The 25,893-nt window shown below is 42.3% G+C and overlaps 1 protein-coding gene across 1 annotated transcript in view; it reads right to left on the bottom strand.

Moving 5' to 3' along the window:
* The window catches only part of pappaa (pregnancy-associated plasma protein A, pappalysin 1a), a 52,373-nt gene extending 29,049 nt beyond the window's left edge, over positions 1-23,324 (bottom strand). Inside the window, exons 1-7 of the mRNA XM_037485302.2 lie at positions 22,922-23,324; positions 16,851-17,958; positions 10,540-10,685; positions 9,918-10,211; positions 9,336-9,528; positions 8,976-9,097; positions 3,103-3,607 (exon numbers count right to left, since the gene is read on the bottom strand). Coding sequence (XP_037341199.2) covers positions 3,103-3,607; positions 8,976-9,097; positions 9,336-9,528; positions 9,918-10,211; positions 10,540-10,685; positions 16,851-17,958; positions 22,922-23,312 — 2,759 coding nt within the window. The 5' untranslated portion in view covers positions 23,313-23,324. The remainder of the gene's footprint in view (positions 1-3,102; positions 3,608-8,975; positions 9,098-9,335; positions 9,529-9,917; positions 10,212-10,539; positions 10,686-16,850; positions 17,959-22,921) is intronic.
* Between the last annotated feature and the right edge of the window lie 2,569 nt (positions 23,325-25,893).

Genomic DNA, 25,893 nt, shown 5'->3' with positions numbered 1-25,893 from the left:
GAGATGGTGTGTGTCCACGTTCATCTGTGTGTGTGTTCCTCTCTGTAGTGGTGTGTGCAGTAGGCTGTGCGAGCATGCATATGTATGTGTGTCAATTCTGTAGCTGTTTGTTGTTCTTGGCTGAGAGATCTCAGATGAGAGAAGCAGATAAATTTAAGGAAGTTAAGAAAATATCTTAGATTGAGCCTGCAAGAACAATAAACAGGGCTACGCTCCGTCTGGCAGCTAACATACATATGTGGTTTTATTGCTATTCATTTTAAACCTATGGTATGTCTGACAAACTAATGCTACGTGTTGGGACTAGAAGGTGGTTCAAAAGAGAGAAATACCAACGTTTTTTGCTTAATGCAAGTAAGTCCTAATAGCACTGTTAAATGCCAGGTTACAGCTTTTAATTATTTTTGCTATTTTTTGTTATCTTATCATGAAGAAACTCTTAAGCAGTAAAATCAATGAATGATGAAAGGGATTGAACATTTTTGTGGGAATAAAAAAAGGGTTGGCAAAACATCCATAGTTCATAATTTCTTACAATGACAAAAGTTGGTCTTGTAACATCCAATGAAAACTTAGACATGAATCACATTAATATTATTATTGGTTAGGGTTACGGATCTACCAAAATTGTCCCATGGAATATTAATAATTTCCCAAGCCAATGTTAAGTTTGGCCTACAGTATGCTTAAAAATGCTTTGTATGATTTGTGAAAAAGAGTTCATAACAGTTGGGAACGGCCGCAATTATTCAGATGCATCTATTTCAGTGAATTAATAGTGTTTCGCTGAATTGTAGAAACACTTAAGGGAATCTTCCATTTAAGAGGTGACATTTGGTACTTTTCAGCAACAGAATAGTTAAGGGATAAATTGAGGGTATAATGTGAAAGAATTGTGCAGAAACCAGAGAAGAGTCAGATTACAGAGGGGTGTGGGGTACTAATGATGCTGGGGGGGGGGGCTACCTTCTTTCTGTTTTTGGCTGGGAGGTCTCTTCCCATCAGCTCTGTGATAGGCTTTGACTGAATGACAGCTCCGAAACCCACATCAGGAAGAGGATTAGCCGATAGGCCGAGGTGCCTCAGAGGGATGAGGTCAACCTCAACCCAATCCTCCCGCCCTCTCTCTTCATAATTGATCGACCCCCCAAGGTTTTTCTCTTCCATCACCTTTGGCCCCCCTTGAACCTAGCAATGAGTTAACCCCAACTTGTCCAGTCTGACGCCCGAGCATCTCCTCCTCAGTTGACACTTCTTACTCCCCGCCACAATTTACTCCGTCGCCCTGACCTCCCGGCCCTCAGCCATTCCGACCTAACCACCACCCATTGGCTGGAGCCAAGATTGTCAGTTGTCCTCTCGCTCGGTTTGCCCCGGCTCAGACGAGGTTCAGTGACAGGTCAATCAGTCACCTAAACCAAGACCTCCATCACTCTATCCAACTCTGTGGAAACACGTTGCAAGAAGAAGCAGCTCACTGTGTGGTCAACAAAAGCATTTCAGCAGCTGCACAGGGGCCAGTCACACTGAGCAATTCACATTGGATTTGTGGCATGCTAAAACATAGTGTGAACTTTGCTCTTTACTGCGCCAAGTCAAAAGCTATGTTTGTTGTTGGTCGTGAAGATAATTGAGTATTTTCTTAAACAGCAGAATATATAATAACTCTGACAGTGTTTTTCTTGAGTGACTCTTGGTGCTCCTGCTGGCAGTAACTTTCTTGTGCTGGAACATTATTTGCATTTGACTTACTTGGTTTTGGTAGCACCATTACATGCAAACAGACCCTAATGCCTAGTAATAGACTCACAAACTGCTTATCCTGTATCAATATCATAGGTTCGAGGTCTAGGCTCTAAGGTCCATTTTTCTCTCAATTGTGGGTTTTATCTTGACGATTTTTGCTTCTATGTTTTAATCCAAATTGGTTTTAGGTAAATGTATTATCCAAAGGGCCAGATAGTTTTTTTTTTAAACTGTAACAGCAAGTGAAGGCTCATAGCTAGACACCCAAAAGGGTGCCATCCAAGCCATATCAATAAAGCAAGGAAATACTCAGATTAAAACACACACAGAGGGATAGTGACTGGATTCCATGCTCAGCTCAATAACGGATATATCTAGCATGTGTTTTTATTGCTGTTACACTTATTCTTCATTTCAGTGAATTAAAGAGGCTGGAACACACATAATTGCTATTAAAGTTATCTGACCATTTAACAGAGATAAGATCCCATGTGCCCACACAACAGAAAATAGTCAGCCAGTACCACTGACCACTACCACTGGAATGCAACCACAGCTAGTAAAATACACCACAGCAGCGAAACTACCGGCAGTACATCAGCGATCACGGAAGTTTGCCAAAACCCCCAAATGAATGAATCGCTACTGCAGACAGCCTTCAGACACAGCGTGGCCACCAGGAAGTTGTATGCGGACTCTTAATGGAACATGAGTATCATCACTCAAATCTTGCATTACATGCATACTCACCATTTTGGCCCTTATCAAGCATTTCTCCTCTCATGTGAACCACGCTGACAAAACGATAGTGAGATGGCACAACACGCAGCCGTGCCATGTATAGCACAATCTTTATCGACTCAGCACATTCCATGAAAGCAAAGCATTTAACTCTCACCACAGTGTGCAGATAATACCTTTAACAAGCCATCTGTTTGCCCTTGCTTCATGGAACATGGGAAAAAACAAATGTGGGCAATGGTTGACCTGTGACTTAGGAAACAAATGTTTGGCAGTAGATTAGAAACTGCAGAAGCAGGGGGCGGCTTTCTTGCGCTCCTGGGAGTATACAGAAAAGGATACGTGGTATTACAAGAACATGTGTGTGTGTGTGTGTGGACAGTTTTCACGGGTAAACAAATACCTTCTTACCGGTGTGCCCGCAAAAAATGACATCACTTTGAAGCGTGGAGCTAGTAATTCTCTACTTCTAAAAAAGAAAAAACTAAACGTTTAAATAAAAGCATGTCCACTTTTATGTCAACGTTTAGTTTGTGTTTTACTTGGAATGCTATTTTTTTTGGGAAGACATATGAATAGATACCTGCAAAAGTATTCACCTACCAGGGCACTCACCTGTCTGTATAGCGGCGGGTAGGTTCATTCAACATCAGGCCATGTTGTGCATGGGTGAAGTGCGGTTGGCGCAACAGCCGGTAGCGTAGTGGTTGGCAGTGCTTGCAATACTCGCAGTCTGGCTTGGATGCCAAGAGGGTGGCATCGATTTCTAGATGTTGCTCCATAGTGAAAAACTGTACGCCATACACCAGTTCGTCTTTTATGTCCAGCTTCAGAGTCAGCGGGGTGTCACAGAAGACATTGCTCGGGCCCAATGAAATGCTTTCCCCACTGAGGGTTAGGAGCAAGATGTTGTGGATGGCTGGCAGTGCCGTTTCCTCAGGGCTGAAGAAGGTCACCCACACTGTCAGGGAGTCTGGTACCACCGGGTAGGTGAACTCCAGCTGAAGCATGCAGCCCTGGAGGGGGCACTCCGACAGGCCGACCACGCCTTGCTCAATTCCTGCATTTGGGCTCCAAGTGCGCACACTTGGCTCACAAGCCTGCTCCACATCTGGAGGGCCTGTGGGTGCGAGACAGACACAACACATTTACGTGAAATACAAATCAGACAAAATAAGAAAAAGTCCTCCCATTCATTTAATATATTCACATACTGAACGAGAGACCATCTTACAAGGGGGATCACTCGGGTCGTGAGGCTAAAATTGGGCCAAATACAGTCAGTCCACAGACAGAAATACAAACATCTGGCAAAGCAATCAAAACCGCTTTTGTGGTAGTTCCCTCTACACAAGGTGTATCCAGGACCACATTTTACTATTATGACGAGCACAAACGCACAAGTTGAAAGCAATACCAGCCACACGCTGTCACAGCTGGTAATAATTATTAAATTAGACATATAATAATGGGTAGAAATTGTACGTGATACGGGTCCTTGAATTCCTGGGAAAAAAATGCTGAAAAAACATTTCAGAACAAGTAAAATAGTGAGTTCTATCCAAACATAATTTTGAGGAATGTCGACAGATCAATAATGTGCACGTGTGATCTTTTTGGTGTATCTACACTTTTTGCAACATCAAGGTAGAGGTGAAACTGAGAGTTCATTGTGGGTCCATCTGCAGGGGAAAGGCAGCGCTGAGGTGTGTACCTTCCGAGAGGGGCCTGTGCAGGGTTCCCACTTCACCGCGCTCATTACAACCGCTTGCAGTCACACTCCAGCCATATTTGGAGTCTACGCACAGCTAACTCGCATTATCCCAAGTGACGTACACTAACATTCATCAAGCACTTTTAGAAGCCAGCAAGCAGCAGACACTATGTTCTCCCTCAATTTCCTTTTGTGCATTTCCAACCTGGCAACCAACGAAGCCATTTACTAACCTCATTTCTGGGCACCGTGCAAAATTCCAGTGTTTAATCAAGTGAGGACTGAATATGGTTTCCAAGCCACATTATCTCAGCACATTTATTATTTTACTGTAAGTGCGTGTGTGGCCAGAGTGGAGGTGAATTAAAGAAAAAGAGAGACAGGGAGAAAGAGAGCGGGAGGGGGGGGGGGTTGGAGGCGGGGGGCTAAGATACTCCAAGAGCTTGGCTTTGCTCGGCTTATGTAGTCCTGGCTTTCGTTGTACATTTTCATTGAGTTTGCAAGGAAAGGAACTGCAGCCACTGAAAATATTTTGAAATGTCAGCTGTTATGATGGGCCTCCATCCTGCTCTGGCGCTGTTGCTAATGTGGTCGGAGATTTAAGAGGAGACAGAATAGGAGTGTCATCCACTATGTAACCTGAGGCAATGTAAACTGTATTTCAAAGATTCAAAGATGTATCTTTAATTGGCAAAATAATCTGTGCGAGCAAAGGCCTTTAAATTCGACTTTAAAACCATTAAAAAAAAATGATATGCAATGTTTTGCTTAATTATGGACGGAACGGCTATGTCAGGTAATAAAAATTCCAGTGACAAGATAAATGCTATATTTTTAGTTTCAGATTTAAAGACACACACGGCTGCCCCAAAATATGATATGAGCAGCTTACTGCCACATAATAGTGCTGGGGCGATGGGGGGTGGGACTGAACCATCGCTTTGAATATGAGCCGACTCATTTGCTGTTACATCTTGGCGATAGGCGTGTGTCTAAAATTATTAGCATTAGCATTAATGGGCTAGAGCCCTGCAATTTAGACTGTCGCCGAACTGGTGCACGACCCGGCACTAATTCCTGGGGGGGGGGCGGGGACATGGAGCAGGCTGTGTGTTTGTATGCGCTTCTGTGTGTATGTGATTGCCGTGTCAGTCCCTCAGCTGCGTGGTGCCAAGCACGGACCAGAGAGAGAAGACAGGCCACAGCGCGAATGGAACAAATGGAAAATAACGTGATCTTCTCCTGATTCAATACTTTGTTCTCACTAACGGCGGCCCCCTCACTGCAAGGAGAGGCTTTTGAAAGTTATATTAACAAACAGCAGCCAACAATGTAACCACATTTTGTCTCTTGAACATCTCCTACAACTTGAATTGACACGGATGTACTCTGATGCTTGGGGGTCATGGTTTTGCCACGCAATCAGGTCCCAATTAACGACTAAATGTTTATAAGGTTATTTGATAATGAAGCAACATGATACAACTGGGAAATCCCATATGAGCATCTGTGGTTTGCTGGGTTTTTTTTAAAGTAGAGCTACAAAAAGTCCTGGTACTGCCCTAAAGAAAGGATGATGAATGTTTGACACAACTTACAGAAAGATGACGAGTATGTCAAAATATAACTTCATGATAGATGCTAATGCCTGCTGACCATCCAGTCATAATCCTTCTGGTCTGGAGAATCCTACACATCCAAAAGAAAAGTCCAGAGAGCCGTAAGAATAAACAGACAGGGATATGTCCGGGCATGCACACTTTATGCTTTCTATGAAGTGTCTGGCTCTGGCCCTCAATATCAATGACTCACTGTCACCCACTCTCTCACTCCGAAGGCAGACACTTGAGAATCAATGTCACATCACGTTATATTCAGCGGTTTATTTTAAATATATATATATACATTTCACTGATGATAGATAGATAGATAGATAGATATAACACGAGAACTACCGAACACTGCCAATTGTTTTTGTAAGGGATTAAGCTTGTTAAAAGACAGAAAGAAAGCATGTCTTTGTGTAAAATAGTGGGTCATGTATAACGTTACAATTACATTTAGTTCTTATTGTTTGATTATCATTTGGACCTTGAGCCTGGCTCTCTATTATTGTCAGGCAGACAAACCATTGCAAAAAAAAACCCAGCAAGCTCAGGGACTCTATTGGCTTCAAAGATGCGATCTTTAACGACGTTAACGACGTTAACGTATAGACACACATGCTTTTAGTTATTTGGGTAATATACATATTTACAAGTGAGCTAAGAATTTTTATATTCCTTATATTCCAAAAGTATATCGGGATTATTATGTTGTACACCTCCATGTGCATTCTCAAAATAGCAGGGTTGTGTACACACGCAGAGCTACCCGCACACTTGTTGGCGAACGTACGCATCCTAGACCTTTCACTTCCATTCATGCACACACGGCTGTTTTCAATCAACTCGGGATCCTCCCTTGTGAATGTCACTAACCACATGCAATTCTCCCAACTATCTTGGGTGGTTTCCACCCCACCCGACCTCTCTTACCCCCTAGCCATACGTTGTTGTTACTCAAAGGCCTGTTACTGAGCTAATGCAAATGCAAATCACCAGTCAATGCGCATGAATGAACACATTCACAGTCGCACAAGTGCATATGTCGACACGCTCATCTTCCAATGTGTTCCGCCAATGGTTAAAAGGTTTACAGTTTCTTAGATTAGTTTGCCGCTCTATTGGAAGTTCCTAACTGCTGGACACATATGCGCCATCACAGCAGGAAACGGCAGCTGTGGTATCCAGTGAGAAGCTGGCGCAAGCAGCAGAGTTAACAGGGAATGGGGAGCTGCCACAAACAGGGACCCCTTCCAAGAGGGAAAATAGAGTACAGTTTAGACACGCAGCATGTTAGACAAGCCCAGACTTGCCTCTGGTACGTACACCATAGTCGGTGTGCAGGCAAGGTTCAGTGACTTCAGAATCTACAGCACATCCACATATATCCACAATATGAACACATACACACGCACACACACACAATCGGTAAGACAATTCTATACAATCAGAGATTGAATTTTATCTCGAAATAAAATACATTAGCATTACAGCAATATTATGGTTTTATTAATAGATTAATAGTTATCGTTATTGGTCGTACATGTCGTCTCTCAAGTTTGATCAGTCTCAATCAATCACAGACTTTGCACCAGACTGTAAACAATACACAGAAATTGGGTTCTGTCCCTTTCAGAAATATACACTCTTGAGAATAATTACTATGGTCACCATTAGAAATATAACAATAGGTGTGGAGAAGAAACATATGTCAATAAACCACTCAATTTAAAACTCTGTGCGCATTACACATAGTATGTCTTCATGGGTATTGCCACAAATTGTAATGTTTTTGCACAACATACATTGGCACAATATTTATTTGTATGTATAGCATATGGGCAAAACCCAGTTTATACGTATACCATAAGACCTGCTTGCGTGCATTTCAATCAAACAAACTGTGTTTGCATTGCACCAAGAGCACTTTAAAGTGCTTCACAGATGAAGGACAAGCCAAGAATTAGAAAGAAAAAGCATAATTCATTATAAAAAGCAGCAAATTCAAGCTATATTAACTATTACTAGAAATAGATTTAAATATAATAATATTATGATAGAAATAGAAGTAAAATTTGATGATTTCTTGAGGTGATTAATTAAATACCAATAAAATACAATGAAATTAAAAAATGTAAATTATAACTTTCAAGTATGGCTGAAAAGGTGGGTTATACACACATTTATATCATCACTTCCAGCAATTCTCAGATCATCAAGCAGACTAATCCAGCAGCGTGGAGCCATAATGGCCATAAACCGCCCCACTCAAGGTTTTAGAGTTTTTATGTGTATCATTATGTGTGTGCATGTGTTCATGGTTACGACATTTCAGTTCAGCTCACCTTTGAATAGCATAGAACTAACTATTTTACTGTTTTACTTTTTGGTAATGTGATCATCACCTTACCATTTTGTTTCATGATCATTTTCTTTTCACTACTGATCACACTTCAATTGTAAACCAAGTGGCATTAGGAATATAGTCGGGGAGTATGAGAGCCAACACAGTGATAGCCCTGTTAGATTTTTATATAGCTAACGGGTACTAAAAGTTAACTTTAAGAGCAGCATGAATTGGACTAAAGACACATACTAATTGGACAGCCTAACCATTGAAGTGAATACAAGATGCATTAAAAAAAACTGGCTCAAGTTTTTTCTATCAACCCCTTCACACTTTTAACAATTTCCCATTTCAGTATTCAGTGGATTCAACTGCCAAATGCTCTTAAAGACCCAGGTTTGTTTTATAATGAGGCAGTATAGTCTCCGGTTTGGACAAGTGAAGCCAAAGCAGAAATGTCTTAAAACTTGCATTTATCTTCACTCGTCAGCAGAGGCAAGTCCATGAGACAAATTACTCTACTTCTCACATAATTTATTACCACAACAAACATGGTAAACATGAGTTTATGTTCTCAATCTGTTTTCAAGTCTTCTTTAGACTTTCGTTAGTAAATCGTGGTCACATTTAGAAAATTACATTTAGTAAAATAAACCATAAAGCGGATTGGGCGTCAGTGGGGGGGCTTACTGTGATTGACTGGTTAATGCCGCTACCAGAGCCTTGTATGGCGCCTCTATGTCACTCCTCCGTATTCCAAATGTGTAATAAAATGACAATGTCTGCTGCAAAAAAAAAAAAAAAAAAGCATAGCATACTGTACCTTCAGCCTCTCGCGGGGACCAGTGTCCTGAAGGGGCACACGGTCGGGGGGACGAGGAGTTGGAGGCATACTGCAATAGAACTCTACCCTCAGTGCATTTATCACACACTGATCCCACTTCTCTAGGAAACCAACAGACAGGCACACAAACCAACTTAGATACAGACCAAATACATGTCATTCATACAATAAAAACAATCACATATATGTCAATATTCTTACAAATGATGTGGCAAATGATGAGGGCATGTGCTATGACTCACTTATACGGGTTTTAGCCCTTAAAAATACCCCTGCTTGTTATCTTGTTGTATTAAGTTTAATTAAGTTTCATGAAGTTCTGTATGAAGCTCATTTCACCTGTCATAAAAGTGTCCAGAAATCGGTGGAAACCATTCCAGGGTGATGGAATTATGATGCTGCTCGACCACTTGGGGGGACATTGGCACCGGAGGAGGTTTGGAAGCGGGTTGCCATGTCTGGTAGATGAGGTCCAGGTAGCAGTGCATCCTCGCAACCTGGTTCAGCGTGAAGGAGTCTGTGCAGGCATCATCTGAAAGCAGCAAATGCATGTGGTCAGCATGAGGGGAGGGGGTTCCATATTGGATCGATCAGTTCAAGGAAAGAGCAGGAATGCAACCATTCCATTTACATTGCAATCAAAAACAGAAATACATAACACCCCTTAATATTTTGCTTTTCACATGTAACTATGACAACAGCGATTCTTTCAAGTGTCAGGAAAGGATGTCCACCCCCCCCCCCCCCCCCCCGGGTTTTTCCCATGAAATGTCCCTGCTAAATTCCACATCCGTCTCAGTATGCACACAGACTCAACAAATTCCTCTACGGGAATCTCTGTGTGTCAGTTTCATGTGAGCGGTAGAACTGCAGGGTTTTGACCAGCTAAGTGGTAAAACATATGCGGAGTGTCCCTCTCACCTGCATAGCTCATGTAGTTGTTAAACGGCGTGTGTGTGAAATGACGACAGCCACAGGTTTCGTTGCCAGGTTCGGGATCGTGGCAGCCTTTGTACTTGGGCGTTGGGTTGGTGTCGGCACACAGATCTCCGGTTTCCATTGAAGGGTCAGTCTCCAAACATGCATCATTGCAAGACTCAATCTCTGAAATACCTCGAAACACGTGATAAAGTCCCAGACTGTGACCGATCTCATGGACCATTGTGTCAGTGTGACCAAATGTACCATAGAAGGAAGGGTTCAGAACAATTCCACCTGTGAAAATGAGGAAGAAGACATTCACATGATCTGCACACAACAGAACAAGCATTTTCCTGGTCTATTGTAAAGTAATTGTGGAACTGAAATTAAATTTGGACAATGCATTATTAATGGGCCGCAGCTTTGTTATCACCTTTTCCCCGTAAGAGCTGAGAGAAAAACTGCTTGAAAAAGGCTTGAACTCAAATTATTCAAAATCAACAATCCAGACTGCCAAAGATGAGTTGTGTGTATGTCAGTGTGCATGCATGTGTGTGTGTGTGTGTGTGTGTGTGTGTGTGTGTGTGTGCGTGTGCGTGTGCGTGTGTTGTCCGTCTTCTACCCAAATGTGTGAGGGCCTCTTTGTCCCAGGGCCAAGTGGCAACCCCCGCCAGATCTTCATCAGAAGAATTGGCAAAGAAGACATTCAGGTGAGTTGAGCCATCCAAATGTAGAATCTCTTTCAGCTCTTTAACATCCAAATAGGCTCTGGAAGATTTAAAAAAAACAGTATTTCACATTAAGTTAAAAACATTGCAACAAAGAACTGAATGCAGATTTCATCAAGGCAAAGTTTTACAAATAACAACAGTGTTCCTAGAAAAAAAATTTTTTACGTGTTGTTATCAGTCAGCAGAGCTGAAAATTCGGTCGGTGATTCATTTTACAAAAAATAATAGTTGTAATAGTCCTTAAGCCAACAGAGTAGAAGTTGAAAAAGAATATTTGACCCTAAGAGGTTCTTAAATATCTTAAATATTTCTTGCTTTTAACTGTGTGCAATACCCAAAATGTGCTACTACATTACATTACATTACATGTCATTTAGCTTTTACCCACTTATGACTTACAATAAGTGCTTTTCAAACTAAAGAGAACAAGAAAGTGAAATTCCATCAAATGCTATCAATAAGCACCATGATGTGTTTACACATAATTAAAGTGCCACAATTTGTTAGCGTTTTTAGTCGAGGTATAGTCTGAAGAGGTGTGTCTTTAGTTTGCAGCGTTGTGCTCGTTTACAGTTGACTTTGCATTTGTGGTGACACAAAATGCCAAGCCACAATGTTGTGTTGTGTCCATGGTGATGTTGGATATTTGATGTTGGGAGAAAGTAAATCATGCAAAAACCGGTGTAATCATTTTTTCCGATTATTATGTCTCTCTTCGAGGATCTCCTCCAGCGTACGTCTTCTTCATTTTTGCATGGCAGGGTAATCTCATGGAAAGCTACATAAGTACCAAACAGGTGCTGTTGTGAAAAAATCCCCTTTCCCCAGTGGGACCAAAAGGTAATTCTTTTTTAATATTTTGTGACATTGCTTCATGTTCTTCATGGTTTTACGGGCTTCACTCCAGTAAAATGACACTGGACACTAAGGGAGATTCACAGTGAAGGATAATTGACAAATATTCTGACGTCTCCCTGCAATGACATAATGTTTTGTCTCAGGCGTGGGGATACCGATGGCAGCACTAACGACTGCAAGTGCAATCACTCAACACGATGAGATCTTTCCAAGAAAATACTGTCATTAATTGTATGAACACATGGGAGCGTGGCTAGCGGTCCTGGCAAACAGGATCAACATGCTCGGTGCTGTTTGAAGAGTTAGTAATCTGTTGCACATGCCGAAGTGAGTTTATTTCTTTTAGTTCACTTTAAACTGATGTGGAAATAGATACACAATGGATACGAAAACAAGTTGAGATGTCTTGACCTCATTTGTGTGACCCGCTCGCCAGCGTTATGGTTCCTACTCTTATTTTGCATGTGCTTAGATCATAACAATACGTGAGATAACACCACGGCTAAAATAACGCCCCTGATTCTACAGCACGGTTTTCTCCCAGCTAAAGATTTCTTTTCCGCGATTTTGCTCTCTACCCATTTTGTACCAGTTTTCATTCATCGGGACTGGAATCACTGGCAAGCATCCATTAGGGTTAATGGCCTTGTGATAACATGACATGTGAAATCTTTGGAGTTTATCAGAATATTATAGTTAAGCCTTTTGTTGCCAAAAGAAGTGCAACTGTGTGAGTACTACCACTTTAGTAATAATGTTAAACTACAGTAGTTTATTTTTGTTGGCCAGTATTCCCTCAAAGAATTATATATGTTAGTTTTATTAGATAATAAGACCATTTTATATGATGTCAAGCCTCCAAAGAGGAACTACATTGTTAGATATGCAGAATACATTTTTTACTGGAGTCAATTAAATGTGACCAGCTGTACCAATGTGCTCTTTTTCTTTTCCCGGTCAATAGTAACAAAGTTACTATTGAAGTTGAAAAGTTAATGCCGGCATATAATATAAAAACGGTGTAAAAGTCGGATGGGTTCTGTGTTCTGGAAGAGCTAGTTTCCGCAACACGGTACACCTGCTGAGGCTACCACCCATGCTCATTTCATCTACAACAACACAAAAGGTTTCCTAACATTTCTAAAATCTTTCCTTTGGATGCCTAAAATCACAAGTTGCTGCTTGGTGAAGGTGGAGCCCTCTCTCAAAAGAAGCGTGATAAATAAAGAAGTTCAGTGTTCGGAAACGTTTTCCTCCAGCCCACGCCGGAGCAAACGGGGGCCCTCACTGGTGCCAGGTCAAATGAGAGAGATCGAGTGAGAACAGAATATATAATGTTCCTCTTTCTAGCAATTTCAGGAATTTCATTATTTCCTTCAAAAATATTTGTCCAGAGTTTTTGGACATAAATGGTGGGGGGCTGGTTGAGTCACCAACGAAGAAGAACAGAGTTCTACTGTAGGGTCAGCACCTACATAAATTGAGCTCAATTACTCTTAAGCCCTCTGTCCTCTTTAGAAATCCCAATATGCAACACATGCTGGTTTGGTGAACGGGTAGACTTTTGGATCAAGAGCAATAATTGATTGAATAAGAAAAGCCCCATTGTCTTTCTACATCTGCATTTTTCAATATTCGCGTGTACGATGTCAGACGCTGGCAAAGCTTTGGTAAAGTGATTGGGTTGCAACTTTACGAAGCCGTAGCAAAGGGATTTCACTGCGAGGGTGTTAAACAAAGCAGTTTAGGCCTCTCACTTTCAATCCGCCTATTTGCGCCTCAGTCAAACGCCAATTACCCTTCACCACGCCCACGGTCTCTCTCTCTCTTTCTCTCTCCGCCCTCAACTATTTCACCATCCCTTGGTCCCTGTTCCCCTCTCTCGCCTTCCATTAAACTTTTGTTAGCCAAGATGAGCCACTTGGGAAAGACAGGAGTTTCCATGCCTTTAACCACACCACCTCTTGGACATATCCTGGAGAATAGGAGAAAAAAATTTAAGTAGTTAGAGAGAGAGAGAGAGAGAATGGGATGGTAAGTGCATAAAATCAAGCTTAAATTAAGTATCACTAGAGGGCATTTGTTGGAGGTCCAGGGGTGAGCGAGGCAGTTCAAACGGCCACGTTAATGCTTCTCTATCTGATACGTAGTAAATGGGGGATTATGACCTTATACATTTACACCCATATATAATTCATACAAGCCCATAAGTTTGCCTTGTATACACGCGTCTGGACCAGTATAGTGTGTAAGCTGGCATGGCAATGACGGTCTCACCGCCAAAAACACTTTTAAAATTGGAGGGGGGCCCTCAGCTCATCTGTCATCGAGTCGGTCAACACCGCAGCCCCTAAACCCATCATTCATCTCTGCTTTTATTACTATACTTGCACTCTCCTCTTTAACCTTCCAAATTACTCCGCTGATTTTCTCCCCCTCCAAGTATGAGACATGCACAGGAACTGTGTCAACGCTCAGATCCAGGGAATGTTGCTGTGACTGCTCGTAGCCCTAGAGAAAAATAAGTACTTGGAGGAATGGACGATGGGATGGTTTTAAGCTCAAAAGTTTCCCAGTTCCTCTCTAAAATGTGAGATCTTAATAGAGCACTGGGGTGAACAGTATCAGTATTGACTAAATTCCCTAGTGATTCCTATGTTCAAAAGACCACCTTCAGTGTCTTGACGCATTATCCCCTCGTAGCCAGGTGAAAGTCCCCGTCCTGCCCAGTGAACAGAGCAAAACCCATCCTAACTCCACTTTCCCCTCAGCCACCTAGTTAAGCAGAAAGAGGTCTATCAGCCCCCATGCAAGCACAGGTGAAACTTCAACAGCAGGTGCTTTATAAGTGTGCTATGTCTTTAAAGGAGAAGTGCAAACTCCTGGTATTTACGCCGAAGCACTCCATTATATTTTATGGGATGGGGGCTTAAGGTTTAGACGACCAACTGTAAAACACCCAAGTCAAGGGCCCCGGAGATTAGCTTCACTCCGAGCAAAAATACAGCAGGGAGAGGGAGTGAAGGAAAGAGAAAGGGTGGTCTATCCATTAACCTGCCACATTAAGAGGTATTGACTCAGTAGGGGGGGTAGGGGGGGAAGACAGAGGCCAAGGGAAAACAGATGACCTTTCCCAAAACCATATTAAGGACAAAACTGTCTTAATATCCTTGCAAAGTGTGTTAATACATTTTGCTTTAGTTTGGGAGGTAAAAGCATTCTAATTTGAGAAGGTTGCAAGTTTTCTGATACGACGGGATTGATCATCCATTCTGCTGGCAGACAAAGACACGCAAGCTTCCCAAACAACTTTTTCCAGTGCTCTTTAGCACTTATCAAGTAAATTCGCAGCGTTTAATTTACAGCCGCAACTTCCGCAAAAGTACGAAAATTCTGTCAGATAAGATCAAATGGCACCAAAACCATAAGAAGTGTCAAAACCTGGGGCTGGGAAAACAATGCGAAATATTTCCCTCGGCCAAATGAGGGAGGGAGAGGGGGGATTATTATCAATGGTATTTTCAGAGGAGAGATTGTTGCAGCACCACAGAGATGCCTGTGTCCTGTGCTAGCCAGATTTCGGAAAACCCTCCACGTAAGTGGTAACAGGCGCAAACGCTGCAAAAATAAATGCAGTACCTCACAACCATTGTTCCCCTGCACACGTTGTACATTTTTCACCCAGAATTCCGTAATTAACCCAGAATGTCAAAGTGTTTGTAGCGCAGCTCTCTGCAAGTCTCTCCAGACATACCATAATCAAAGCAAAATAAGCATCCACTTGGGGAGATTACATCTAGGTTTTGGACTGAGCATTATCTTGTCCTTGTTCTGTCTGTCTCTTTTTCTTTCTTTCTGGTATCCATCCTTTCACAGGCCCATCTTTCAAAAGGCCGCAGGGATGTTTGAACAATGCAACGGCAAACGTTTTGCCAATGGCTGAAGAAGAGGTTTGCCTGTCACTTGATAAATTAGCTTCTAGTGATGACAAAACTGGAAGGGACGTGATAGGAAATATGGAAGCAACAGCAAACCCACCTGCTTTTACCCTCTGATGTTGTTAATTAGTCATTATTTAGCTATTTTGCTGCCATTTTAAACAACAGTGTTGTGCCAAACAGACCATGCTTCCAGCTTAACTGTGATTGAAAACATACTGGTGCCCTTGATTCATCGGAAAACTAGGCAAAACCTTTCATATGTCCCCTCATATGACAAGTCCTTTCCTTCTCTTTTTCTGTCATAATCATTGAGACCCCCTACATTGTCCACAGACATGTCTTCTACAGCGTTAAGTTTCAATGTAGAATACAAACAATCTTGCTATTGGCAGTCTGACACAAACCGTATTACAGAAAAAAGGAGATGTATTCATCTTGCCATCTTTAACTAATCATCGAAAAAGCCACAGAAACATTACCACAAAAACAAAAATTTGCATGCAATTATGAAGGCCTCTATATTGTCCCAAAGTGTCGGAATGACACTACATAATCTCTTGCTCGACATGCAGTCCATGTAGAAGATTCCGTAATAGTGGTATTTAAATGCAAGTGAAATGAACTTTAATAAACCGTTTTTCCTGGAAAATTATTTCAGGCACCCACGTTAACAGACCAATACCTGCCTCCCCAGGAAACATATGAAACATCCGTGGTTTCTTGGAGAGCGGTGTGTTTTTAAATGATTTCCATTGCAACACGCCAAAAGCATACTGTACTCTCTTGTCTGACCTCTAATTGCCTTTCCACTGTTTAGAATATCACTCTTTCCAGAAAAACAACCCCCCCCCTCTCTCCAATCAAGCCAGCTTTATTGGACGTTTGGGTATAGAAGACAGAGTAGAAAAAGAAGGAGGGGAATTGTTGAAACTTTGCAACAAAAATGATTAGACTGGCCTGCGCACTTGCTACTAGAAAAGTCATACGGTTGTGTTTGCTTTGCCCTGCTTAAGTGTGGGACACTGATTGAACCAGGCTCAGGCTAGATTGGACTAGCTGCTCCCAGAGGGTTTTCCCAGGCCACACATGTTGAGAGTTATGTTACACTCAGCCTCAGCCCAAATGGTCAGGAAACAGTAGGACCAGACTTTGAACCCTCCCTTCAGGCACACATGTATGGAATGATTTGTTTTTGGATTTACTCCAGACAGATGAGAACATGGTGTGTTGGTTTTACCAAAATTACTCATCATGTCAAGTAAAAAAAAAAAAACAATTTAAACAACGGTAATTTAAGCTTTTTGTTGAATATTTAAGTCTTGTGGTCAGTACAAAAAATACACAACGGGATTACCATTCCTACAAACGTGATAACATGCAAAATGCAAACAAAGTCATCTTACTTGTGCGGAGACGAGCGATTGAAGCATGTCTTGGTGACATCCGTCACGTTGGGGTTACAGCAGTCGCCAAGGTCATAGAGGAAGTTCTCCCAGTTACAATCAGGGTCACATACGCCATTTCCCTGCTTGTGTTCTGGGCAGCGGCTCCGAAGCCCGGACACGCAGTCCCCTGCATCGAACCCTGTCAGCGGATGGTTGCATTCTGGGTCACATGCATCGTCGCCAACTTTGCTGATGTCACAGTTAGCTAGGATCAAGCGGTTTCGAAGGGAGGAATTGGTCACGTTGTAAATGCTAAGCTCCCAAGTGATGTTGTATGGGCTAAAGGCATCATTAAGATGCTGGTGCTGGAGGCTTATCTGGTAATCTGACACAGTTGGCTTCATCCGAGCATCGTCCCAAACATTTATTACACGATATCGCACTTTCTTGGGTCGACGGAAGGTCCACAGATGGTTGTAGTTTTCGATAACCTCAACATTGTCACAGACAGTTTGACCACAGGTCGGAGGGTCCAGCGTTGTGTCCAATAATCCCTCAGAATTCACCATTCCACCACCAGCACCCAGAAATCCTAACCTTCCACTTCCGCCGTGGTCGGGCTGAGGAAAGACACCATCTTTTACGGTCAGCCACTTCCGGCCCGGGTGCTCGAATGTTTCACGTATGACCAGTTGAGGTAGATCTTGGGTGTCCTCGTGGCCTTGCATATGCCTGACAATCTGCCTCTGCCCCCTGGCCTGCCTCCATAGGCACACTTTCTCCACCGCCCCCCTGTAATTGTGATTCAGTGCATTACCGCCGATCATCAGCACTTTGCACTTTTTTGTCAAATGGCTAAAGACATCGCCCGATTGCTCCCGACTGACACCCACTTGGGCGCCGTTTAAAAAGAGCTTCATGTACACGCCATCATATGTGACGGCAACATGTGCCCACTGGTTGGGTAAATAGCGAGCGTTGGAGTGGATGGAGGTCACTTTGTGGGCACGGTCAGTTTTAAGGGAGAAGAAAAGGCGAGGGTCACGATTCCCATGTTCACTAACCGCCTGGATGCCGAGCAGCCAGCCTCGGTCACTGGAGGCGTAGAAACATTTGTCGTATAGGCCTGGAGAAAAAGTGGAAAAGAAGTCAGTTAATATGTGCATACCTTTATTTCCAAGTGCGAATGTGCAGATAAAATGAGATAATATCGGCATTAATAATAAAAAAGGATTGATCAATCGTCACCCGTGTGGTAGCTGATACCTAACTCACTCTATTTATATAGCTTTAATATAGTTATTTTTTTCACAATAACATGTCCCATGTATTAGGTCCTTAATGCTAATTTGATTTCAGTTTACAATACCAGTCAAAGGTTTGGACTTATTTTCTCATTCAATTCAATGAATGTCCACATTTTGTGTTATTTTCAGAGGGGCTGGAAAAATAGTTGTGATTAGGGAGCAGATGTATTCATATAATATAAAGTATGATTTCCAAGTGCACGTTGTCCTGGAAATTGGGTGGAAGTGTATGTTTGACTAAGGGAGACCCCATGGAAATCTCTCTGTATAAGCATCTCATGAACACTGAGCGCATTTAAAGTTGTTCGTGTAAATGTCCTTTGCCATAGGGGTAGCCAGAAAAAAGGCTAGTTTTCAGCTCAAGTCTTGTTTTTATAGAGGCACCAAAACACCTTTTCCTATTTCACTTGGACCGTGTATGTCAGCTTCAGCATGGTAATGTGTTTTCACTTCTTAGGGGATCTCAGAATGTTAATTGTTTGTTTGTTTAGCGCTCGTTGAGGTATGCGTGTGTGGGCTCACAAGTTCATGTCTGCGTGTGTGTGTGTGTGTGTTCTTAATACATGTTCGACTATGTGCACATATCCATAGGTTCCAGTCAAAGTGTGCAAAGATTCCAAAGCACCTTGACGTGCCTCATAGGATCCATCTCATCATGCGATGGTGTGTGTGTGTGTGTGTGTGTGTGTGTGTGTGTGTGTGTGTGTGTGTGTGTGTGTGTGTGTGTGTGTGTGTGTGTGTGTGTGTGTGCAGGTGACTCTGGGGAGAGAGCAAGACTTCACTCTTGTCACATGAATACATTGCTTGCATTTGGCAACATCGGACTTCAAACAGTGAGCTTTCTGTGAGTTCAATGCATCCTCTCAAAGACACTCAATCTGTGAGCTGTACACCAAGCCCATAATCTACATTACCTGTATCTGCATGTAAAATGCTTCTAAATGCACTTCTCATTTCTTCCCTGTTGACTTTAGTATAGTCCGAAATTAAAAAACTGATCATCATAGTGATGATTACGTCTTAGCCTCAATGCACTTGTCCACTGAAATGTCTTTGTTCCCCATCGATTAGGTCACCTGAGCCTGCAGTGTGTGGCTAATGGTGATTGCACAGCCATCTTGCTAACTTTGACCTGTTTCTAATTAGATGCACATTCCATTATGCATTCATTAAATTGGTATTCCAACGGACCAATCTTCAAAGAATGAGGGTTGGGTTCAGCGTCAAGGTCAGTCCTTCAGCGGGTGACGTTTTCAGCTTTTCCACTACACTGGAAAGAAAAAGTGTTCCATCTGTCAGCTAGTGCACTCAAGGCTAAAAGGTGTGCTAAAATGCTCGTAGGGCTCCTAGTGTAAACAGCTGTCATAATTCTGCCATGCTCAATTAATCTAAGACACTACACTTTTCCAGACCCTGCACTGCGACTATTCTGGCTCACACAAACATACATATGCACACACACACACACATATATATACACACACTTATGCGGACATGCATATATACATGCTCATGAAAAAATACACTAACTCTCATGTGCTCGGACAAATTACGGAGTACACATTTGTATCTTCTCAGAAACACACTGCACACAGTACGGTGGAGAGCTGTTCTTGTCAGTTTCAAAGGAAACCTTCCTCGGACTTGCCATTTGTCTTCTTCCAAGAAAAACAAACTCAGGAAAAACAAAAAAGATTGAAAGAAAAATGTCACAAGGACTTGATAAAAACCAGAGAGGAAGGGAACAATGAAGACTTGGTTTACATGTTAAGCTTTTTCTAGCTTTGAAAGGTCGAAGAAAGGTACTTTTCCAAGATCATACTAAAATGACCTCCACAGCCATGTCTCTGAGGAAACAGTGGAATTTCTCCCGAGTCTAAAAACAAACTTCACAAACAAAACAAAGATATCAATTTTACACCTGACTTCCAACATTTCACTTGGCTGTCAAGTTTCACTCGGAATGAGTTCAACTAAATGCTGGATTTAATGAGTGATAAATGACCTACAAATAGTTTCGCTTTATATGTTTTGGAAAATGTTGCCAATTAGGTGAAGACCAATCATCATCAGTATCCAAGAAAGAAGTTCCAGCAGAGCTGGAATTATTATATTGTTTCATTTGTGAATGTATTTGCACACAGCATGACTGCACCGAAATATATCTGTTATCACAGCAATTATCTGCTTAGGTCTGCATATAATTGTCCCAAGAAGGTCATGGAAGAGAGCCTCCATCCCTCTTGTGATTTATTTTCCTCTTCTCATGATGCGGAACAACCCAACGTGACCCGGATACAAGGGCTTACAGGGCAAAACAAAGCAAAGTTTGCATGAAATTTGAACAAAAAGCATGATGATCTGATTGTGTGTGTATGTTTGTGCGTGCGAATGTGTGTATGTGTGTGTGTGGCCACATACATACATTTCATGTTTCAGTTGTATGTCTTAATTTATAGATTGACAGGAACATAAACTAGCCAGATCTCATATGTATGTGCACACTCCTTAGCTAGTAAAGCCCATTTTGATTTATAAACAACTGGAGTTCATGATATCATTACATTTTAAAAAGCTAATATATACTAATGCAACGTTTAAAGTCGGCAGATTGAAATATATACTGCAAATCTGTTTTATCTTCTGATGTATTGATCATTACAATTCTGTCATTCATCAGCCTTCATTTTTCATTGCAAATAAATGCATATATTTTAGCTACAAGAATCGTGTGTGCAAGACACCACTCAAGACAAGAGAGAGCCAGATAAAAGAGGAGATAAAAAAGACAATGAGGGACAGGGAGGGAAAGAGAAGGAGAGAAAGGGGGAGAGAGAGAGAAACCGTGGTCAAAACAACACAGTAAAAAAACAGCTGCTGCAAACAACACTTCTCAGGGATCAAAACAAGCGGATGGAATATTTTGAGGGGCATTGGGATTTTTGAGGCCTGAATTGGATTTAAAAGATTAGGCTTTATTGAATTTGTTCATCATCATATGTGTTCTCTAGTAAATTGATTGGAATATGATGGGAGAAAATCTTAAGAAATGAGGGGGGGGGGGGGGGGGGCGCGTACCACAACAACACCTTTGGAAAATAATGTGATCCAATAGCACATGTGTAAAGCCTATAATGTTCATTTTCTGGTACAAATGGGACCCCCCCGAGGTGTTTACTCCACTCGTCATTTTTGGGGTCCAAAGTAGTGTTGTTTTCTAACTGCATTACATAATTCCGTACAGATGCTCCTGTTATTGTGTCTGTCCTGTAAATCAAGGAGTCATTCAGGTCACAACAGACGCTCTCACCACTCTCTATCCCACTTTGAGACTCTGACAAGGATTGGTTTGCCAGAGGCTGCCAATTGGCTATCACCCCCCTAAAAGTAACCCCTAATGGCTCCCCAGGCAAAATGTAAGGCATGGGTTATAATACAATGTAAGTCGCTTTGGATAAAGGCGTCAGCTAAATGACATGTAATGTAATGTAATGTAAAAGTGTGCTGTATTTCAAAACACACGCGCACACACACATACACACAGTGAGAGTGAAGGGGTGGTGGATGGAGAGAGAGAAAAAAAGGACCATGTAAATGTATTCATTTAAGCTGTTTGGGTAAGTGTACAAAGGTTCAGACAGACATATTGGAGGCTGAGGAGGACTGAGTTCAATTCAGTTCAATGCAGTTCATAGGCAGCCATCTGCACAACTATGCTGTAACGGGCAATGAGTTGTGTATAGAACGCTCCCTATCGGCAAGGAAAAGCACTAAAAAAAAACCATAATGCACAAAAACGCTATCGGTGGTAGCAGATGATGCAGACCAGTTTTAACACCTTTCCGGTGCTCCTTTACGCATGGATGCAGGAGGAAAAGGAGCGCACATAGATGATATAAGTGTCCAGCTTTCCTCTGAAGGGAGAGATCCACTCGAGTGCGCGTGTCATTCTCTGCGCAGTTCAAGGGACGGGGACGTTGCACCACTGATTGCGCGTCTATGGGCCCCGGATGAACGCATGCTTTTGCACAGTAGTCAAAGAGCACACGCATGAAACACATTTTTTTCGGGGAGAAGGAGAGGGAGGGAGAGAGGGGGGCGTGGGGGGGGGGGGCAGGGTCTCTCAGTCCTGTCCGGAAGCCAATCCAAAAGGTGTCGATTTTGGGGGACACTCAAGCTTGCGGCTCGAGCTGACCGCTTTGAGCGCCCACCTCTCCCCGGCAGACCCCGCGGGCTCTCTGCCTGACGTGCTCGCTCACAAAGTTTAAGCCATTACATCATAGTTTTAAAATAGCCTTGTCGGTTTAATGAAATTACATTTTACGCACAGTGACATCAGCTGCCGGTCAAATGATGCAGTAGCCTATAGCTGCCGGCCGTTCGCCTCACTTGTCCGACCACAGCCCAGGGATCTCATTATTCTAAAGCAGAGACATTACGGAAAATTCGTTCAGCGGAGAAAATATTGTTGCACCAATTTCTCGGCGTAGTCTGGCAAACTTAAATGCGATCTAAAATGTGCGCTATTCAACGCTTGCACTACCCAAATGATCCGCTGTACTTTTGAGAGCATTACATCATTGTCTAGTCTGATGGATGAACTCGTTTTCAACTCACTGAAACTGCATGTTGATTTTGTTTTAGACAACATGACAATGGAATAAAACACTGCACATTTGCATGCTTAGTTCTGGATATTACATCTCAGTGGCCAGTTTTGAAGTTACACTTATGAAAGGAGTTGTGTTGACAATATGATGGAGGATGTGGAGACTATCCTACCTGCTATCACTGTGGGTGAGCGTTGACCTCCCTCCGGTTTGATCCACATCTCAAGAGTGAAATTTCCCCTGGGTATCTCCACGCCGGGTTTCAACCGTAGCTGATCTCCCCTGCCGGTAAAATAGACAGCTTTCCCCCGGGCGGGAGAGTTTTCCTCCGCAAGAGAGAAGCGCCGACGCTGGCGCAGCACCCGTCGCTCCAAGCCGGGCAAAGAGCGTTTGCCCCGGGGCAGGCGTGTGGCACAAGCCCCTGGGATGGTGGCTTTTGCCTCCCTAATGCGCACCAGCTCCCTCTTGGATCTCCCCTTTCTCCGGACTGTCCCGCACTCTGATCCAAAACACAACAGGAGAATCACCAGGCAAGACACCCAGGGAGATGTCCAAAGTTTCATTTTTCGGGAGAGGTAATGGCAAAAAAAATATTTAAAATAAGAGAGAAAAAAAGAAACAACGGAATTACTAGAAAAAATATATATGTCCACAATGTTCTCCTCTTTGGAATCCTCTCGAGTTTCTCCTTCTCTGTTACAGCTGTAGAATGTCAAACCGTAGAAACTGTCTAAATAAACCCATAAAGCTATGCTGTTTTCCCCTCTTTATAATGCTAAGCCACGACCCCCTCTCTTAAGCAAAACTACTCTGGAGACATTCAGGGGACACAGGAATATTTGATTCATGTATGTGTTCCACGGTGCCTTTTCAATGGGTCCCATTTAGCCAAAGGGATGACTAATAAGTGATCAATCAAGAGGGGGGTCCGGCCGATGCCCCCCTCATCCCCTTTGGACGGTAGGAGTTACTCGCAGAAATCCACAGTTGTCCGCCAAGCTCTTGTCACACCTTTTGTTGATTCCTCATCCTACCCGTAAAACAGCATAAGAAATGGCACATATTACATTCCAAACAAAACTGTCAACAAAACGACCTCTCATATTTATTAAGAGAAAACGAGAGGTAAATTGTGATTTAAAAAAAAAAAAAAATTAAAAAATGTAATCCAAACTTCCCCTTGCCTGTATGCCTGTACAAAAGTTGAGATGCACTATAATATCTGGTAAGGCGAATGAGAGAAAGAGGGACAGAGAGCCGCAGAAGTAAGCACCGCGGTCCTCATTGATTGCCTGGAGCAGATACACTTGGAGGACTAAGAGCCAGCGGTCCGCTTTAGAGGCAGTTTCTCTTTTTAACAACAACTCGTGTTTCAAATGTTCCGGGGCTGTGCTTGTTTTTTTTTTTCTTTTCTTTCCTTTTTTTTTTTTTTTCTTCTTAAAGTGGGAAGTCACACAGGTAGGCAACTCTCAGGGACGGCGATTCTCCCCGTGGCACCCGGTGATGGTGTTTACGGAGTTTCCAAGGTGTACAAGTATCCCTCTAGTGGTTACAACACAAACGAACCGATGCTCACACCGACACGGCACAACAAACAAGCAGTTTTAAAACATTCGTTATTTCAGAGCCCAGCTAGAAAATTACATCATTATGATATAATAATTCATATTATATAATTATGAGATTACATCATTATGTAATAGTCAGATATAATTGTAGTAGAGCTATTCGACAGAGATTTAAATGCAAACAAATATGTTATGCAAAAACTACTTTTAGGTTACTCAAATGCTTCTGGGAATCCTCCATTTTAAATTTGGCAAAGTATGACATAAACTGTAAAGGTCGACCTAAGTGCCCCGTCAAAGTCATGTTTCCCATTAATGTTCTTTCAAAATAAAGTAAGCATTAGATCAAAGTAATGGGAGAACATTGACAAAGCCATAGCAGTCATTGTCCTCTCTTAACTTCCTTTAATGGATCGGATGTCCTTTCTTCTTTCAATTTAAACGCTAGCGTTTGAGGTTTTTAACCAAAAAAATGGCAACAAGTACACTTGTGTACTTTCTTTTTTTTTTTTTTTCAATCTGGCCTAGGCATTTAACGTCAATTTAATTTTATAGCAAATCCCAAATGCCAAACCAGGAATTTCTTTTCCAAAGGGATTTGAAAAAAGGAAAAATTGTGAGGGATTCGTAAGTTTCAGGTTGACTCACAAATCCTAATGTTTACTGACATGTCCGGAGACGGATGTTTTTTCAAAACCGCACTCTCCACTAAAGTTCATAAACCTTTGAGATTTGCGACAAAGCCTTCGAAAGTCACTGCTGCAGAGTGAAATGAAAACAATCCTTTGGTCAATGTTACTGTTACTCTGAGGGTATTTTGACACAGAGCGGAACGTGACTTTACCATTTAATGGTTTTCCATAGAGACAGTCGGTTGGAATGTCGATGTTTCCTCTCGGTTCTCCCACAGTTGTTTTGTTGTAAATGTGTGTTTAGACAGCAAAAACCTGCCACCTACCATAAAGGAAAGAGAGAACAAACATTAAATATTTGCTTTCCCTCCTCATACCATGCTGCGACTTTGGGCCATATATTTCCTTTTGTGTCTTGAGCCCGGGGAAATCACATATTGAGAGGTGTTTGACCTTGGAAGTTGCTGGGAGTAGAGTTTCACGTGGACCACACATTGAAATCGTGTCAAAGGAGACGGTGGATAACTTTGTGTGTCCGACCCTTCACATGTCAGGTTGTTAAACCATTCTCCCATTAGTCGTGGTTGTGTGGCAACACTTCCATCTGTTTGAGTGAGTTTCTGTTTGGGTCCTTGTCTCAAAGACTCCTGATTCTCATGAGATTGCTTGTTTTTGAGGCACACTTTGTGGTAGAATGCTTGTTTCTTTTGACATTCCCAATTTGCCCTTTTCTTTTTCAGTCGGCAAAATATCACTGCGTCGTACACCTGGATCTGATTGAATCGTGTCATGCATCGCAAGGGAACTTTCATTATACATAGTTAACACTGAAGGGAAATGGAAATGTGAACGCACTGAGTCACCCGAGTATTGTGACAGAACGGGAAAGACAGCTCTGGAGACCTGTAATTATATTCTTCATTTCTTCACCTAGGATCAGACTG

The sequence above is a fragment of the Pungitius pungitius genome, chromosome 18, assembly GCF_949316345.1.
Source record: "Pungitius pungitius chromosome 18, fPunPun2.1, whole genome shotgun sequence".
In the NCBI taxonomy this organism is placed as follows: Eukaryota; Metazoa; Chordata; class Actinopteri; order Perciformes; family Gasterosteidae; genus Pungitius; species Pungitius pungitius.
Note: the sequence above shows the minus strand (reverse complement) of the source record. Positions and strands in the feature narration are given on the sequence as shown.